We start from the raw sequence: 17,507 nt of genomic DNA, 5'->3' as shown, positions 1-17,507 counted from the left end.
AAAACTCTCCAAGACTCCTCGGCACCATCGGCGATAGAGTCCTCCAACTCGGCGTATGCGTTCCGAGAATTCAGCAAGTCCTTCCTCACGGCCACAATATCTTGAAATAAGCTGTGGTAACTGTCTTGCGCCGTCTTCCTCAGATTAGCCTCCAAAGTACACTGGGCCCGTAGTTTACCCTCCTCCTCCTTCAGGTGATCCCTCTCCTTCCTCAACTCATCTCTCTCCTCCTTCAGCTCCTTCTCATGTTTTTCAAAAATACGAAGTCTCCCCTCCAACTCCTCAACCCTCGAGGTTGCACCCAAGGAGCTAAGGGGAGCCTTCTCAAAAATGTCCAAAAGTTTGCCGCAAACACCCGCCGCCCTAAAACTCTCCTCAGCCATGGTGGTGAGGTGGTTTCGAACAGAAACATCATCCATGCTGATAAAAGGATAGATGTTCTTTCGGACGAATGCCATAGCATCCGCCTTAACCCCACCATCAAAAGAAGAAGAGCCAGACTCTAAAGTCTTGCGCTTCTTCTTCTCGGGCTCGGAGAGAACTTGGGCAGAAGGGGGTGGTCGGGGCAAACTTGAGGAAGAAAGGACAATGGGCTGAGAAGGAGTGCCAGCGTTCTTAGGAGGAGGAGGAGGAGGAGGAGGAGAGGTGATCGCCCTGGCACCCCCGGACCTAGCCCGGGATTTCGCCTTGGCCTCCTGGACCCTTTGGTAGGCCTCCTGAGCGTTCCTTTTTGCCATATCTACAAAAGAAAACAATTAACAAAAGTTACAAGTCGGTAGAATGCAAGTCGGCAGAAACAACTCGGAAATAAAGAATGCATACACTACCTAGTTGAGATTGGACGAAAGTCGGTGTTCCCTGAAGAATTTTTCTGGTATCCAAATATGGGGACCTCCCCCACGCTTCTCGGAAAACCCCTATAATGGCCGCCTCCACCTCATCCAGGTCATCGGGACCATATTTTTCACAAGAGGAGGGCGGCGACCAATAAAGGGGGAAGCGGGGGGAGGAATGCTCATCCAGAAAAAAGGGATGATGACCCTCTACGGCTTGAACTTTGAAAAAGAAGTTTTTAAAGTCGTGGAAAGATTCGTCAAAAAGGGTGAAAATCCTCCGACCTTGGATGGCTCGGAAGGATACCCATTGCTGTTTATTGTTGAGCCTACTAAAGGGCTTGGTCACATGGAAGAGAAAGAAGAAAATCTTTAGAGAGGTCGGAAAGTCCAGAGCATGGCTTATAAACTGATAAATCTTCAAAAAACCCCAAGAATTGGGGTGAAGTTGGGTAGGGGCAACATTACAATGATGCAAAACAGATATCTCAAAATCTGAGAAAGGAAGAAAAACACCCAAACGGGTGATCATGCACTCATACATAAAGAAAAAATGAGGGGCCTCCTCATTTTCTCTTCCAAAACAGACCCGGTCTTCAGGACCCGGGATTATTAATTCATATTTTGGCTCGTCCTCCTCTGAAGTACAGAGCCTGTGATGAGTACGAAGATGAGTGATGAACTCAGCGTCAACCAACGGTTCCTCCCCAAGAACCGTAACATCTACCCACTGAGAAAGAACGTCTACGGAAGCCATTTTTTATATAAAGAAAAGTGGCAGAAACCTACAAAAAGGAAAAAAGAAAAAGAAAAATAAAAAACACGGCCCCGAAAGAGGAAAGACACGAGGCTGGAATCTACAGGCCAGCCTACCCACTTACAAAACAAAAACATGCAAACATAAGGCATGACATGGAAAAAGCAGAACTAACCTTTATCCAAGAAACGAAGGTTGGAGAGAGCAGAAATTCTCGAACACAAGAATGCAGCACGAACAAGGGAAGAAGAAGTTTGAAAGTTTGCAGAAACAGAAAAACGAAAGAGAGGGAAAGCATTTATAAACACATTAAGGGGCATAATGGTAAAAACGAGGCAGCCATTAATGCGATTGCACCGTTACCAAAGCCCTCAATCCCTAAACGCTTCCCCAACAGACACGACGCTTGAATTGACGTAACTGTCAGAAACAAAAGGTCGCGAAAATCACGTCGGTTTCAAAACCCGTGAAAGTCGGCTACGAACCCAAGTTAAATACTTGAACCCAAGCCTTGAAAGGATCTTGGGCTCAAGTAGGGGCACTGTTCATACCCTGACCCAATGTTAAGGGCCCAGGTCCAATCGAAAGGCCTGATCCAATAGATTAAGCCTAGCAAAGCACCCACCTCCACTCAAGAGGTCGGTGTCAACCACGACTTAGTACGAAGAAGTCGGTTGCGAGACTAGCTGGCAGATAAATACTCATTCAAATGAGTAACCGCCCCTGAAATCTCTCTAACCACTTCATAAAGCCATATCTTAACCTCCCTAAGATAATGGGACGGTTACTATCCTAAAGATACGGCACTACTCCAACGGTGGTTATTGGCTCACCACTATAAGTACACTGACACGCCTCAGGTATCTCTAAGCCCAATACTCTCTAAGACCTGCTTACACCCTTGCTAACTTAGGCATCGGAGTGTCTTTGCAGGTACCACCCCCCATTCACGCGCGAGCACAAGTCGGACGGAGCCTCCCGAGTTGCGGACCTACCCGGAGTTCTCCTCCATTATATACTTGGGCCGTCGAACGCCATCCATTGGGCTAATCTCCGGTTACCTACCGTAACAGTTAGGTAATTTTTTTAACCAACGTTAATTAATTTTTTTAAAATTATTTTATTTATCTTAAATTTTAAATTTGAAATTATAAATTTTTAATTCTAAATTATAAACTTAAACATTAAATCTGACTAACGTTGGTTAACTAAATATTGATTTTCTATACATTTTTTTTAAATATATGGAGAATTGCTAAAAGAATTCACTTACCATAAGTCATAAAATCACCAAATCTAAGAAATGAAAAGATCTCTCTCTTCTTCATTTTTAAGTTAAATTTGAAAAAAAAAAGTTGTCAAAATCTAATTTCTAGAATCTTTTTAGAGCATATCTCTCTTTGTTTGATAATCGCTCGTCGCCAATATAGTATTTCTTCATTTTGAATCTATTTTGTTGAATATTGAATCTTTTGGTGATCTTAGTAGTATGTACTTGAAAATTCCCCTTATTCAAAATCAACCAAAGACATCCTTAACATGATTCAACATATTTATTCACATTAAGAAATGCTAGAAAAGAGAGATACCTTCAATACCAGCAAACAGAGCCCCACCTACTAACTTAGAGATCCAGCCAACAAATCTTGGGAACACGTGGTCCCATCTTGGGTTTACAGTCATACGACAAAGGTAAGTTTCCCTGACAAAATTTGAACATCTCTGGTAATCTGGTATCATCCTAATTGCTGGCCAACTATAGAAAATTACTAGATGTAAAAAAAGAGTAGCATGCCCAATCAAAAACAACTATCGTAATAAATTCCTTTCAATACAGATTTTATGCTGGTAGAAGCCACACTAGCTCGTATAATTGTGTACTAGGTAGTAGGTACTGATATTCTTCTCACAAGACATGGGATATGTTGATAAAGAATGGCCGTTGGCATTGAATAAATTTACTACTACCACCACTACGACAAAAGATCAGTTACTACCTGTATTACCTTGACTTGGCCCTTAAAAATGTGACTCACCCAGTCAACTCGGGCATCAAAATTGAAAATAAAGAATGACGCAGGAGAAAATTTTTAATTAGCGGTGAAGTTATGCTATTCACGCTGGCTTAAATCATAACTTACCATGTATTTCGGCTAGACTTGGCAATTGTCCTGCAATAAAATGCCTCGAGTTAAATTGCATTACGACAGTTTATGCACAAATGGTGAGCAAAAATCTTTTTCCATTTCGTATCTAATAAACTGATAAGCAAAATACAACTGCCACCTTCATAATATCAGCTGATCTGCTTCTAAGTTATTTTTTGTACTTATCATATGTTACAATGATCCAGTAACATGACGCCGAAATTGCAAGTTAACGACTAAGCCCTGAAGAATAAATGATAAATTATAAATAATTTTTTTTTTAAATAAAAGTATCAGTATAGCACACTTGTATCTTCCAACTAAACAATGAAACGGGGAAAAATATTCCGAAGTCTAACCTTTTTTTTTCCAGGGGAGGGGAGTGCATATTTGTGGACATAATTACACTGCTTGCTAAAAGGCTACTTGGGTATTGATTAACGATATTGCAAATAAAGTCATTAAGTACAACTACAATACTTGACAACTATAGATTGCTGCACTAGATTTCTCTTGTTCTCTGCCAAGTTAACAAGAAATCACAAGAAATTATGGCGAAGCAGTAATCCAAAATCTCATATCTACGCAGAAATTGAGACCTTTTCAGCAGATGCAGATGCAGATGCAGGTGCAGCTGTATCCTTGAAACCCAGCATCTTGTTTACTGCAGCAATATAGGCTTTCACACTGGACACAACAACATCCATTCCAGCTCCACTACCACTATTAAAGAGATAAAGCATTGTGTCCATGGATAAGTAGAAAGAATTAGATGAATTAAATCAATCAACTTTAGGATTTACCAGTGAAAGCATAAGGCTGAGCTTGGATTTATCTTTGAGATTGAAATGGAGAGACAGAGACAGATATTTATGATCTCTGTATTTCTGTATCAAAGACAGTGTCCAGATACAGTCTAAATGTTTGATTTACACATAGAAAGAAGAATAACAATACCTAAATGTTCGATGGACAGTTTCCCCAGTTAAAGCATGAGTAGATGTACGACTCTTGTCCCCTATAATTACAACTCTAGTAGTGGCAATTGCATCAATGCCTTCTGTGACTGCATTCATTGAGTACTCAAGAAGTGTTACTGGTTCCTGCATTATTTTAGAAAAAGAAAAAGGATGTAAGCCCTTCCATTATAAAGTACTTCTTTCAAATATGAAAACCACATCCCAGGGACAAGGTAAAAAAATAAAACAGGTTGTCAGTTTGGAAATTAAGAAATGAGCTTTAATTAAATTTATTATCCTTTTAATATGAAAACCACTTTCCAGGGACAACGTAAAAGACCATAAGTTTATTAAACATTCTTTGGCCTGAAAGGTGATCTTCAAATTACCATAACATACCTTAAACTAGATCACACAAGCAAGAAAAAATGCATATATTACTTATAATAGACGAATAAACTTCTAAAATTAAAAGGATCTGATAGAATGGTAGTATGAAAGAATCAACAAATATATACAACTTTGAACCTTCACAATCAGATCAACAGCCTTGTAAGCTGAATCAACAGGTCCTGTACCCACAGAACAAGCAACATGTGTTGTACCATCAAGACCAATAAGTTTCACAGTTGCTGTTGAAAGACCAAGAGTGCCACAAGTCACCTGTACCGGATAGACATTGGTTAGCTTATATTTGTCCTGTTATTATCAGATAATTTGTATTTGTACATAAAATGGTCAGATATATTGAGGCAGCTGGGGAAGAAACAAACAAAAATGTGAGTGCTTAAAGAGTGTATATTGGAAGACTGATACAATGTGTGTGTGTCGTGATGATAAAGCAGAAAATAGTAGGTGAAACTTTATTCTATATTTCCTACATTTGTAGTTCATCAAATAATAACAAAAATAGTAAAATCTAAATAGCTTTATTTTATTTTTCTCCCAAAAAAATAAGGGTATGGAAATGTTATCCATTCTTTGCAGCGCATACTTCCAAGTTTTTTTTTACTAACTTGGAAAAACAACAAACAATCACAGCATTAAAATAGCATCATTTTATTCTAAAAACATATGATCCTCTCACGACAGCCTACATAAAACTTTGTCGCATACCTATGCATGGCCACAACGCAATGACATCTTTGAACCCATGTAGCCAACCCCACAAAAGGCTATGTTCAGGTTCAGGAAGGATAAACTCTACCTGTCTACCCGTCGGTATACAGAACAATGGTAATGATGTTTCATCATAGACAGAAAGATGAAAGAAAAGGAACTCATTTAAGAAAACACAAAAATGTTGGGTTTTCAAATACAACTTCTACTCTCTGTTCTCTGTATCAGTCCAGTATACCCATCACATCTTAATGTGTCAATCCCTTTAATTTAGATTGTATTTCAACAAAGAAAAATAAATTAATCCAGTAAGAGGACACACATGTTACGTCCTGGAAATGGGAGGAGAAAGGAGGTCGTTGTATCAGTGATCATGGTAAACACATCTCCATAAAGCAGCTGCATTAAAATTTGAAAGCATACCTGCAAATCACCAAGCTTCCAGATAGGCTCTGCCTGAAAAACTTCATCTGATACCAATGCTCGGAGGTCAGCATCAGTAACTCTCTGACACAGAAAGGTTAAAAAGCAAAAGGATGTTAACCAGCACTCATCCAACAGATATAGAATAGCTGTTGTTCACTATAAAACAATCAAACATCGACTACATAAAAGACACAAGCTTCATTTATTACCGACCATATTAATTGTTTGACAGAACAATCAACCATCACAAGACAATTAGACCCAACTTGTTGAGACTGCCAATTCTAGGCAGACCCAGTGAATTTCATTACCAGTAGCACTTGCAGGGTAAGATGAGGAAGAAAATCACTAGCTTTTGTTACCTTCTTTTGCTCGGCCACTGCTTTGAATCGCCAAAATAAACTCTCAACTTGGTCGTCTTTAAGCTCATAACCAAGCTGAAGTGAAAAAATAATAATAATAATTCATAAAACAGAAGAAAACTTCAAATAACCATTTACTTTCAACTCAAATATCGGTATACCTCTTCAAGTCGCTTTCTCAAAGCATGGCGTCCACTGCATTAATTGAAGTATGTAAGTGCTTGTTAGAAAGAGAAAGTAAGAAATCATGTTTTTTGTTGCTGACAAAACAAGAGAACATACGAACATAAGAACATGAAACAGAACTGGTGAGACAATCAAAGAAAGAACAAAGAGGCATGTCAGCGAATACAATTGAAAAGATCAACTTACAAATGACACAATTACCAGGTTGCATCTTATACCTTATATGTCAGCTAGCCTATGCATGGAGCATCAAATCCTATCTTAAATTACTTAATAGATTAAATCTTACATTGGCACTGGCAGACAGTAAATGGAAAATATAATACTTTAACATTACTACAATCAACCTCATGCATGGAGGCAACTCAATGGACATGAAGAAAGCTTCCCAGCAATAAAGCTAGAATCATAATTGAGTGTGGTCCCACAATATCCCCCTGCCAAAGTCAAACTACATCTCAAGGCAATAACCAGTATGTTAAGCAATAGGACTGAACTTGCTAAGGTCTAGAAAGCTAAAACTGAAAAGTGGATTCTCATGCTCAGAATCTTCAGATAAAAGAAGCAGAAAAATTGATCAACTTAAAAGAATAATGGTAAACAAAATATGCTCAAGTTACCATCACTGTGCCTAAGAGGATAAACTCGATCAAGCTAGCTTAACATCCTTATTAAAGTAAAGCATGATGCTGCTATTCTGCTCAGAAAACTATCAGCACAACTCATTTCATCTTGCCATCCAGACAGTAATTACTGAGGCGGAATATTTGACTCGGGAGAAGATAAATTCAAAAAAATATGTACAAAATACATATGCTGATATTACGGTGTGAAAACCCATGCAGAAATAAGTGTTATGGAAAAGGTAAAAAAATACCTAAGCTTGCCAAGTACAATACCAGCTTCATTGGCCCTTTCAAACCCAATATCCTCAGGAGATATTATTTCATATGTTCCTTTATGTTTTAACATTCCATCCTACAAATAATTTAAAAATAATAATAGAAATGAAAAGGGCTGAAATCAAAGGGCAGCACAGAGGTGGCATAAAGTTCTAGTTAATCTGGCAAAACAGATAAATAGAGGTACAATTTCAAATAAGGAGCTCTGGTAGAAAAAAAAAAATTACCAAGAAAGGGGAAAAAACCACTCCAAGTGATAAATAGAAGAGGTTGTATATCAACTTTAGCTTGTGCAACCATTCTTAAGGAATTATTGTTCTTTCATGGCAAAATTAGTTACGTTTTTGGAATTCTCCATAAAATAAATTAAAATACATTACGTCCTAAAACAGGCAAAAGAAGTGTGCTGCAACCAGGGCTAGAAAAAAAAAATGAAAAAGAAAGAATAGAATGTTGGCTGTTTTATGGGAAGGAAATCAATAAAAGTCTATTCCTAAAGTGTTCACCCCTTGACGGAACTAATTCTAAATTTTGGCCCATATGGTACATAGCTTCAGCTAACAGCCAAACACAGGCAATATTATTAACTTGCGAATACTTATTATGTTAGAGCAATAGCTGAACTTTTACTAGTGAAATTCAATTCAGCAATAACATGGATTTTTGTGCCAAGTTGTAAACTTCACAAAGGTAAATGCTTGAGTTCAAGTCCAATTCTGTAGGTATATACATGCATATATGTAATTAACAAACCAACCTGGTGTATGCCACTTTCATGAGCAAAGGCATTAGCTCCCACAAGAGCTTTGTGTGGTTGTAACTGCAAACCAGTGTACTCTTCAACCTATAAAAAAAATATATACTATTATTAAAAAAAATCATCAATTGGTAATGGCCTTAAAAATGGAAAAGAAATAATAAAAGATTGGTTTCAGATATATGACCATCCTGCTTGTCATATAGATGTGTTTTGCATTGATCCCAGTATAAAGACCACCAAAGACATGTTCCCCACATTTCAGGGCCATCACAACCTTGAAAGAAAAAAAAAAGAGCAAGTTACCAAATACTCCAAAATATAAGTTATTCCAAACATTATTATTCAGGTCTATAGAAAGACAAAAACTGCGGCTATCAAAATGAACTATGCATGACTCTGCTCCCATAATGGTTATCCATCAAGTACACAATAGAATATTATCCTCACCTCTTCAAGTGAGGCATTACCAGCCCTTTCACCGATCCCGTTAATAGTTACTTCCAATTGCCTTGCACCAGCATGTGCACCCTGAAAGCATCTAAATGCAGTTAAAATCTAGATTCTATTTTTACTCTGTGCTCACTCTAAATAGTAAAGAAGTCATCAGTATACCTGAATGGTGTTTGCAGTAGAGAGTCCAAGATCATTTTGGCAGTGGGTCGAAATAATAACGTTTTCAACTCCAGGAGTATTAGCTTTTATATCAGCAATCAACTTTCCGAATTCGCTCGGCATATTTATGCCCACAGTATCAGGTATGTTTAGGGTTGTTGCCCCGGCCTTGATAACTTCACCTAAAATTTCATAAAGAAACTCCCTATCCGACCTGGTAGCATATAGACAAACCATCAAACATTACTTCTCCACTCACACCCAGAGAGGCAAAAATATAGCTAATTCCGAAAGACAACAAATAAATAAATAGCTATTCTATACTCTCCGATTCCAAAAGTACGAGACACCGTAATTACCCTTAACTTTATCAGTAAGATTAATGGCAACACTACGGCACGGAAAAACCTAAGAATGCGAATAATTAACTAACTTATGAAACAAGCAAAAGGTTCATGTACTATTCATTATATTCAAATATAACAGTATATGACCTTCCAGCATCTTCGGGACTGAACTCGACGTCTTCGCATCCTAAGCTGCGAGCGAACTTGACCATATTGCGAGCAATCTCAACGACTTGCTCTTTGGTTTTTCTGAGCTTGAACTCCATGTGAATGGCGCTGGTGGCGATGAACGTGTGGATCCTGGGCCTCTTGGCGTACTTCACGGCCTCCCAGGCAGTCCGGATGTCCTTCTCGTTGCACCTGGAGAGGCCGCAGATGACAGGAACGTAGCCGTCGGCGTCGACGGCGTTACCGACCTCCTTGGCGATCATCTTGACGGCCTCGAAGTCCTCGTTGGAGGCGGCGGGGAAGCCAGCCTCGATGATGTCTACGCCGAGCCTCGCGAGCTGGCGCGCAATGTCGAGCTTCTCCTTGGACGTCATGGAGGCACCGGGGGACTGCTCGCCGTCGCGGAGGGTGGTGTCGAAAATCCGAACATAGTTTGGGTCCGGGATGTGGTTCGGAATGTACGGAGGGCGGCGGCGAGGAGCGGGGAATTCGGATTGGGCGGAGCAAGAAATAGCGAAGGTGGGAGAATGTTGTGGTGTGTGTGAGGTGAAGCTGAATCGGAAGCGTTGAGGGAAATGGAGGAAGATGCGGTGGTGGGGTTGGGAAGTGGAAATGGAGGTGCAGGGGGAGACAATAGGGGAGCGGAAGACAGTGGTGGCCATGGAAGTGAAACCCTAACTGAGAGTAGAAGATAGAGTAGTAGAGAGTATAGTGAGGGAGGGTTTGTGTGTTTTGTTTGAAGAAGCGGAGAAGGTGGCTGTGGCTCGCTGTGGATCGCTGTGGATATGCTCTTCTTCTTGACGACTAGCAGAGTGAAATGGCGGCGATTGCTTTGTTGGCCGTGACTAGACACTTAACTATTTCAGTATATATCCACTTTAATGTAATAAAATCTTTTTGAGAACTAAAATGTTGGACAAAAATGTTATTAATGATCTATTTGAATATATATTTTAATTATTTTTTAAAATAATCAATTATTAGATTTATTATATTTGAAATATATAAAAGAAAGAGTTAAGTTTAAGTGATATAATTCTAAGAGTGGATATAGTGTAAGAGGTTATATTGTTTAATATTTAATATTTAATATTTAAAATTAAATTAGTAAAATCATTGCAATTTCAAAATTTTTTTTATAATAATTGTAAGTTTTTTAAATATTGTTTTTACTTATAAACGATTTGTTATTTAAATATAATTATTTTATTGTAAAATACTATTTTTAATGCTTTTCAAACATTCTTAAATGCGCCAAATTCTAGTTCATACGATTTTAATAACTTTTTACGGGGTTGTTGAGATGGTGATCAATCGCTAAAGGTAAATATTTCTATTTTCATAAAGGTTGATATAATTTAGAATCGAAAAGTTTTTGGTGATCTAATTAAAAAAAAATTGGTTACTGACGAAATTAAATGGTATATTTGTTCACCGCAGTTTCATGCTGAATCTTTTTCTTAAAAATCATTCAACCTAACCGTGGAAGAAATTGAAAACTTTACTTATTCAAAAAGAAGTCTACTGAAAGCAATGTTCTAAGTGCAAGTGGATTAATTATGAAGATAAAAATACTGTTTACTTCCATAACACAACATCTGCCAGGAGGAAAATGAATAGAATAACTATAATTAAAAATGCAGAATGTAAATGGGTCGATGATGTGCAATAAGTTCAAAATATTGGAGCACAACATTTCCTCACTTTGTACTTTCATGATGGGAATTGTGAGAAACTAAATGCTTCGTACCTTTTTCCTACTCTAACAAATGTAGAACAAAACCAGATAGGAAGAATGGTGGCTGTTCAAGAAATTCAATCTTCTATGTCCTCTATGGAAACCTGGAAGGTGCTGGGACTAGACAGTCTGTCCCCGATATTTTATCAGAACAACTGAGAATTTGTAAAGAATTCAGTAGTAAATTAGGTTTTTAGGGTTTTCAATAATCATGAAGAAATTAAAGTGGCGAATAGCACTTATATCTCGTTTATCCCAAAAACTGATGCTCCATAAACCTTTAACCACTTTAATCCTATTGGGCTTTGTAATGTTTTTTATAATCTCATTATGAATATTATTTCTCATCGGTTGAAAGAGGTAACGTCCAAATTAATTGGTCCCTCCTAGTTAAATTTTGTCCGTGACAGACAAAGTGCAGACAATATTATTATAGTTCAAGAGGCCATCCATTTCATGAGGATTAAAAAAGGTGCTACCAATGCCTATTAAGATAGATTTGGAAAAAGCGTATGATCATTTGAATTGAGAATCTATCAGGGATGCTTTAATTGAAGCTAGACTACTAGAAAATCTGTTTAACCTAATCTTTCATTGATATTCGTCTGTTGAGATGAAAGTCTTGTAGAATGGTATTCCCTCCAATTCCTTCACTCCTTCTAGAGGTATTCGATAGGATGATCTCATGTCACCCGTCTCAGATTATCTCTGTTGCTGTTAGTCATAATTTTTGGGAGCTGATGGTGTTGAATAGAGGTGGGCCGAAACTCTCTCATCTATGTTTTTCTAATGATATTGATTTCTTTGGAAAGGCTTTTATGGAGCAGGTTGAGGTGGTATGGGACATTCTAGATTTATTTTGTAAGTGTTCTAATCAGAAAGTCAATTATGATAAATCCTGTATTTTCTTCTCTGAGAATATGTGCTTCACTAGGAAAAAATAACCGAGTGATACTTTGGGAATGAGGCTAACAAACAATTTGGGAATGTACTTTGGAGTCCCTCTCTTTCATGGTCATTCCTAGAAGGAGGACTTTCAGTTCATTTTAGATAGAATGGCTATAAATCTTTCTCTTGTAGGTAGAGTTACTCTCACCTAATCAACACTAGCGTCTATTTCTTCCTATGTCATGCAAACCATGAAACTTCTTTTGAGTGTTTGCAATAGTATTGATAAAATTTGCAGGAACTTCTTATGGAAAAATGCTAGCTCGGGAAGGAAACCCACCTCATGAGCTGGGAAAAAGTTTGCCTTCCCAAAAATCAGGGTGGTTTGGGCTTCAGACTAGCTAGGGTGTTGAACAATACGAATCTTATGAAGCTGGCTGAAAAACTAATCCATAATAAGGATGCACTATAGGTAAAGATAGTCCGCAACAAGTATGATGTGGAGATGACTCTCTGCCACTTATCACAAAACATCTATCTTCATATAATGCCTGGAAAGGTATCTTTCAAGTTTGGAAGAAGTTTGTTGATAGTCTAGTTTGGAGACTTGGTTCCGGAAAAAGTGTTAATTTATGAAGAGATTATTGAATGCCAGGGGTACACCACCTGATGGATTTTGCTCAGTCTGAGGTGTTTTCTAATATATTGAAGGAACGGGCGTGTGACTATATATCAGACGAGAGGTGGGATCTCAGTCAAATTGCAGAGGTTCTAGGCGAAGACTGAATTCTAGTTTTTAGTTCGATGAAAACACCTAAACCAATGATGGGAGAGGATATATTAGCCTGGCTGTTGACATCAGATGGAGCGTTTACTATCAAGTCAGCTTGCTTCCTCTACCTAAGTCCTTCGGATAACTCTAAGGCTAAGTTTTTTTCGAAAATCTAGAAGCTTGGAGCTCCCCAAAAGCTGCGTACTTTTTGCTGGCTTATTGCAAATGAGGTCTTATTAATTAATGAGATTAGAGTCAAAAGACATATGTCTCAAGATGGGTCTTGTGTAATTTGTGGTGAGGCAACCGAATCGATGCTCCATGTGATCCGAGACTACAGAATTGCACGACAAACATGGATGAGCATTGATGTCAGATTGCAAATTGGTAATTATTTCAACACCCCTTCCTTGGTTGTTAGAGAACTTATCATCTCAATTCCTCTTCAAAGGGGTTCACTGCCCCCTCCCCTTTTTTTATGCACAATAAATTCTCTCTGGCACCGCCGGAATAAGGTGATCTTTGATAACAGTGAGGCCGTAGCAGGGAATAGCATTCAGTCTTTGACCTTTCACTTAGCGAAGGACTATTTTTTGGCGCAGTCTGGACTAGCTTGGAGTTGGAAGAAGGTTGGCAATTTTATTGAAAGACATATCAGATGAAAGCCACAAGATCACCTTTTATTAAGCTCGACTCGAATGACTCCGTGTTAGATGGAGGAAGAGCAGCTTGTGGTGGGATCCTAAAGGACTCTGATGAAAAATTTCTGGCTTGCTTTAGTGCTAATTTGGATTGTGGAGCACCGATGATAACGGGGCTTTGGAGAATTTTGCTAGGCTTGGATCTAACTCTGAATATTGGTTGTTCTCATATGATTATTGAACCTAATTCTGTTGTTGCAGTGCAGCTTTGTCTCCAGGAGGGAATCAACTTACATGCTACTCGATCTTTAGTCTTATCTATCAGAAACAGATGCAGCAGATTTACTAGCTGGAGTATTCCTCATCTGTTTCGAGAAGCAAATATTTGTGTTGATAGGTTGGTTCACTTTGGCCATAGCCTTCAGTCCAGTTGTCATATTTTTTTTTTAATTTGTCTTCTTGTATTTCTTTAAGTTTTCATGCTGATTCTACAGGTATTACTCTCTCTAGAGTAATCTCTGTTTAATTTTCTTTTTTTTGGACATCTTTTTTCCCGATGTTTATCAAAAAATAGTTTATGGCCATGCATTGCCAAGTCCAATTTTACAAGAAAAAATTATAGACATCATTTTTTCTTAATCTAGGTTAGTTTGTATTTTATAGAGTTATTACTTTTTAAGGATGCGTTTGGTTTGCGTTTTTATTTTGTATTTTTATTTTTGGTGTTTTTTATTTTTAGATTTTGTGAAGGATAAAGTAAAAATAACAAAAATAATAAAATTTTATTTTTTGTTTTTACTGTTTTTTCACAAAATTCAAAAAAATAAAAAATATTAAAAATAAAAAAATAATACAAATCAAATGCACTTTAAATTGGAAAAATATAATTTAAAAGACTATTTTTTATTAGTGTCAAATTCTAACTCAACTTTTCTTCCTCTATCTTATGATCACCATTGTATTCTACTTCTAATTAGGACGGATGTGAGTGGAATCAGGTGATGTGCTTTTTATTTTCTGGGACGGATTCTGTTTTTGGTCAGGTGGGACATAAATTTAAGGTTTAATTATTTTGTTGGTCTTATAATTTTATAAAATTTTTAATTAGGTTATTGTACTTTTTTTCTTTTTAATTGAATTTTTTCACCAATTTTTTTTAATTGGATTCCTACAGTTTTTTTTATTTGGATTCTTGAACGATTTTTTTTAGTTGGATCCCTATAAAATTAAGCTAAGAGAGACTTAATTGAAAAAAAATGGTGTAAGAACTTAATTAAAAGAAAAAAAATATAGGAACCTAATTGAAAATTTTGCAAAACTATAAAACCAACATAGTAATTAAACCTAAATTTAATCTATGAGGATTAGTTTTTTTTTGTTAAATGAATTGGATACCTTTTAATTTTAAACATTATAAATTTATTTATATTATATTCACATATAATATTTAAAGATTTCATCCGCTATTTAATTTAGCCAAATTTTGAATTTAGGTGCATTTGTTGTAAGGCATACATGATGATGAATTGATGATAGTGGCTTCGTTAGACCAAGGGTTGTATACTAAGGGTCAGTCTTTGAAGAGTAGTTTGGGCTTTTGGGCTTAATATTTCTGTAATTTGTGGTGCCCTTTATTTTCAGTGGTGCTCTTTTGTGTAGTGAAATAATGGGTGATGATGAAGTGGGCTAGACCAACCCATCAAACCGAACGAAAGCACCACTCGACCAGAACTAAATATATACTCAACACAACCAAGCCTCAATATGTTAGCCCAACCCATAATAGTTAGTTAGCGGGCATGCATGTGTCTAGGGGTCTATATAAAATGCTTAAAAGCCATAATCATCCAATGATCCAAGTCTAAAAACAAAAGCCATAATCATATTGGCCGAAAGAAAAATCCAAAAGTCCACCAGGATTTCATTTTATAGCCACACCCACCAGAGAGCTAGGCAAATTTCGATTGATGATTGTCAAAGGGATCCCCTTATGTTTTTTTTTTTTTTTTATTTTAATAAATAAAATAATTATAATTATTTATCAAAATAAATAATTTAAAAAATATTTACTAAAACAAATACTTCTCTTATTCGTTTACACTGTAAACGAGATAATTTTGTATGTATATCGTTTACACGGTAAACGAGATAAGATAATTGGACGCGACACGTGTATATCTCGTTTACTAAACGAGATACATGTATTTAAAAAAAATTGAAAATAATAAAAAATATTAATAATATCAATAAACCAAATTTTTAGTATGCAAATTAATACATGAAAATGTTGGTAGAAGTGATTAAAATGGAAAGATAGGAATAGTAGGAAGAGAATTGAAACGGTTATCTCCCACCATCCCTATTAACCTCTCCTAATAATTGACTTTTTTGTGTTTTATTTATCGTGAACTGGACACAATTACCGTATTTATTCTCATCATAGAACTTTCTTTGAACACGTACGAAGATTTTTTTATTTTTCAAATTTAAACCAATCCAATTGGATCATAATTTAATCTAAAAATTTTTATATACTCTTTCTGAGTACTAATTGACAGGGGTGTAAGTTACTGAACCAGACCGAAAATTACTACAAATCGAACCGAAAATTACAACAACCGATTTAAAAATCGAAAAAATCTATTTTTTTCTGACAAAACCGATCGGTTCGGTTCGGTTTTCGGTTGGCTCGATAGAAACCGAACCGAACATATGCATCCATTTCAATATTTTAACCATTTTAATCTTTAACCTAACAACAAAAATTTCTAACCCCTAACCATTTCAATGTTTTACTCTTATTATTTTAGTTTATTAACTATTTTAAACCTCTAATTATTGTGATTCATATTTTGCTCATTAGAAATTAAAAATCGAAAAAACTGACCGAACCAAATCGCTGTTGGTTCGGTTTGGTTCAGTTGTTGTAAAAGTAGCAAACTAAACGGTTGTGTGTCTGTAGGAACCGAACATATCGGTTCGGTTGGTTTTTGGTCCAAAACCGAATCAAACCAAACCGATAACACCCCTACTAATTGATCAAACATATCCATTTTAATATCTTCTACTAACCTTTTTATGTACTAATTACATGCTAAAAATTTAGATTATTGATATTATTAATATTTTTTATTATTTTTTGAAAAATACATGTGTAATGTAAACGAGATATAATACACACATATTGTGTCCACCGCTCTTATTTTGTTTACACGATAAACGAGATACATATAAAATTATCTCGTTTATAGTATAAACGAGATAAAAAAATATTTATTTCAATAAATATTTTTTAAATTATTTATTTTGATAATTATTTCATTTATTTAATTTATAAAAATAAAAAATCCGTCCCTTATGCTGTAATATTGTAGAGTTATCATTTTTTTCGAGGTTTAGCTCCCTTTTCTTTAAAAAAAATCTGAGTCATAATTACAAATGGACTTTACTAAATAGACAATGACTTTTGTGAACAATATGAATAGTAAATTTTAAAATTAATTCAATAAAATAAAAATATATTATACTTCTGAATTATTTATCTAAATTTTAATATTAAAATAATTATATATACACCTAGTAAATTGAACATCCAATATATTCATTGTTCACATTATTTAATATTTTTATTTTCTACCTATATTTTTCCATTACAAATAGGCAAATTGTTGCGGAATTCAAGAATACATGAGAGTATGTGATTGGTATATATTGAGAAGAATGTTACGTGCTATCTAAATTTATTATTTTAAATTATTAATTAGTTATTAATATTTAAAAATATAAGATAAAGTATATTATTAAATTGTTAAATTCAAGGACTAAAAAAATTGAGTTAATAATTAAATAATGACCAAAAATAATAAATTCTAATAATTTTCTAATATTTT

General features: G+C 35.9%; 2 protein-coding genes across 2 annotated transcripts; one reads left to right on the top strand and one right to left on the bottom strand.

Annotated features, from left to right (window-relative positions):
- Positions 1 to 3,984: 3,984 nt before the first annotated feature.
- LOC130950618 (2-isopropylmalate synthase 2, chloroplastic-like) lies at positions 3,985 to 10,418 on the bottom strand. Its single transcript, XM_057879171.1, has 12 exons — positions 9,558 to 10,418; positions 9,064 to 9,277; positions 8,899 to 8,979; positions 8,636 to 8,725; positions 8,449 to 8,535; positions 7,667 to 7,767; positions 6,765 to 6,798; positions 6,604 to 6,678; positions 6,239 to 6,322; positions 5,225 to 5,359; positions 4,695 to 4,840; positions 3,985 to 4,460 (listed from the first exon to the last, which is right to left on the bottom strand). The coding sequence occupies exons 1-12, from the start codon at positions 10,238 to 10,240 to the stop codon at positions 4,319 to 4,321; spliced, it is 1,872 nt and encodes a 623-aa protein (XP_057735154.1). The 5' UTR covers positions 10,241 to 10,418; the 3' UTR covers positions 3,985 to 4,318.
- Positions 10,419 to 13,634: 3,216 nt separating this feature from the next.
- Positions 13,635 to 14,127, top strand: LOC130950327 (uncharacterized). Its single transcript, XM_057878834.1, has 2 exons — positions 13,635 to 14,014; positions 14,112 to 14,127. Exons 1-2 carry the CDS (start codon positions 13,635 to 13,637, stop codon positions 14,125 to 14,127), a joined length of 396 nt encoding a protein of 131 aa, XP_057734817.1.
- The last annotated feature ends 3,380 nt before the right edge of the window (positions 14,128 to 17,507 follow it).

This window comes from Arachis stenosperma, chromosome 9, assembly GCF_014773155.1.
Source record: "Arachis stenosperma cultivar V10309 chromosome 9, arast.V10309.gnm1.PFL2, whole genome shotgun sequence".
Taxonomy (NCBI): Eukaryota; Viridiplantae; Streptophyta; class Magnoliopsida; order Fabales; family Fabaceae; genus Arachis; species Arachis stenosperma.
This window is presented reverse-complemented; position numbering and strand designations above follow the sequence as displayed.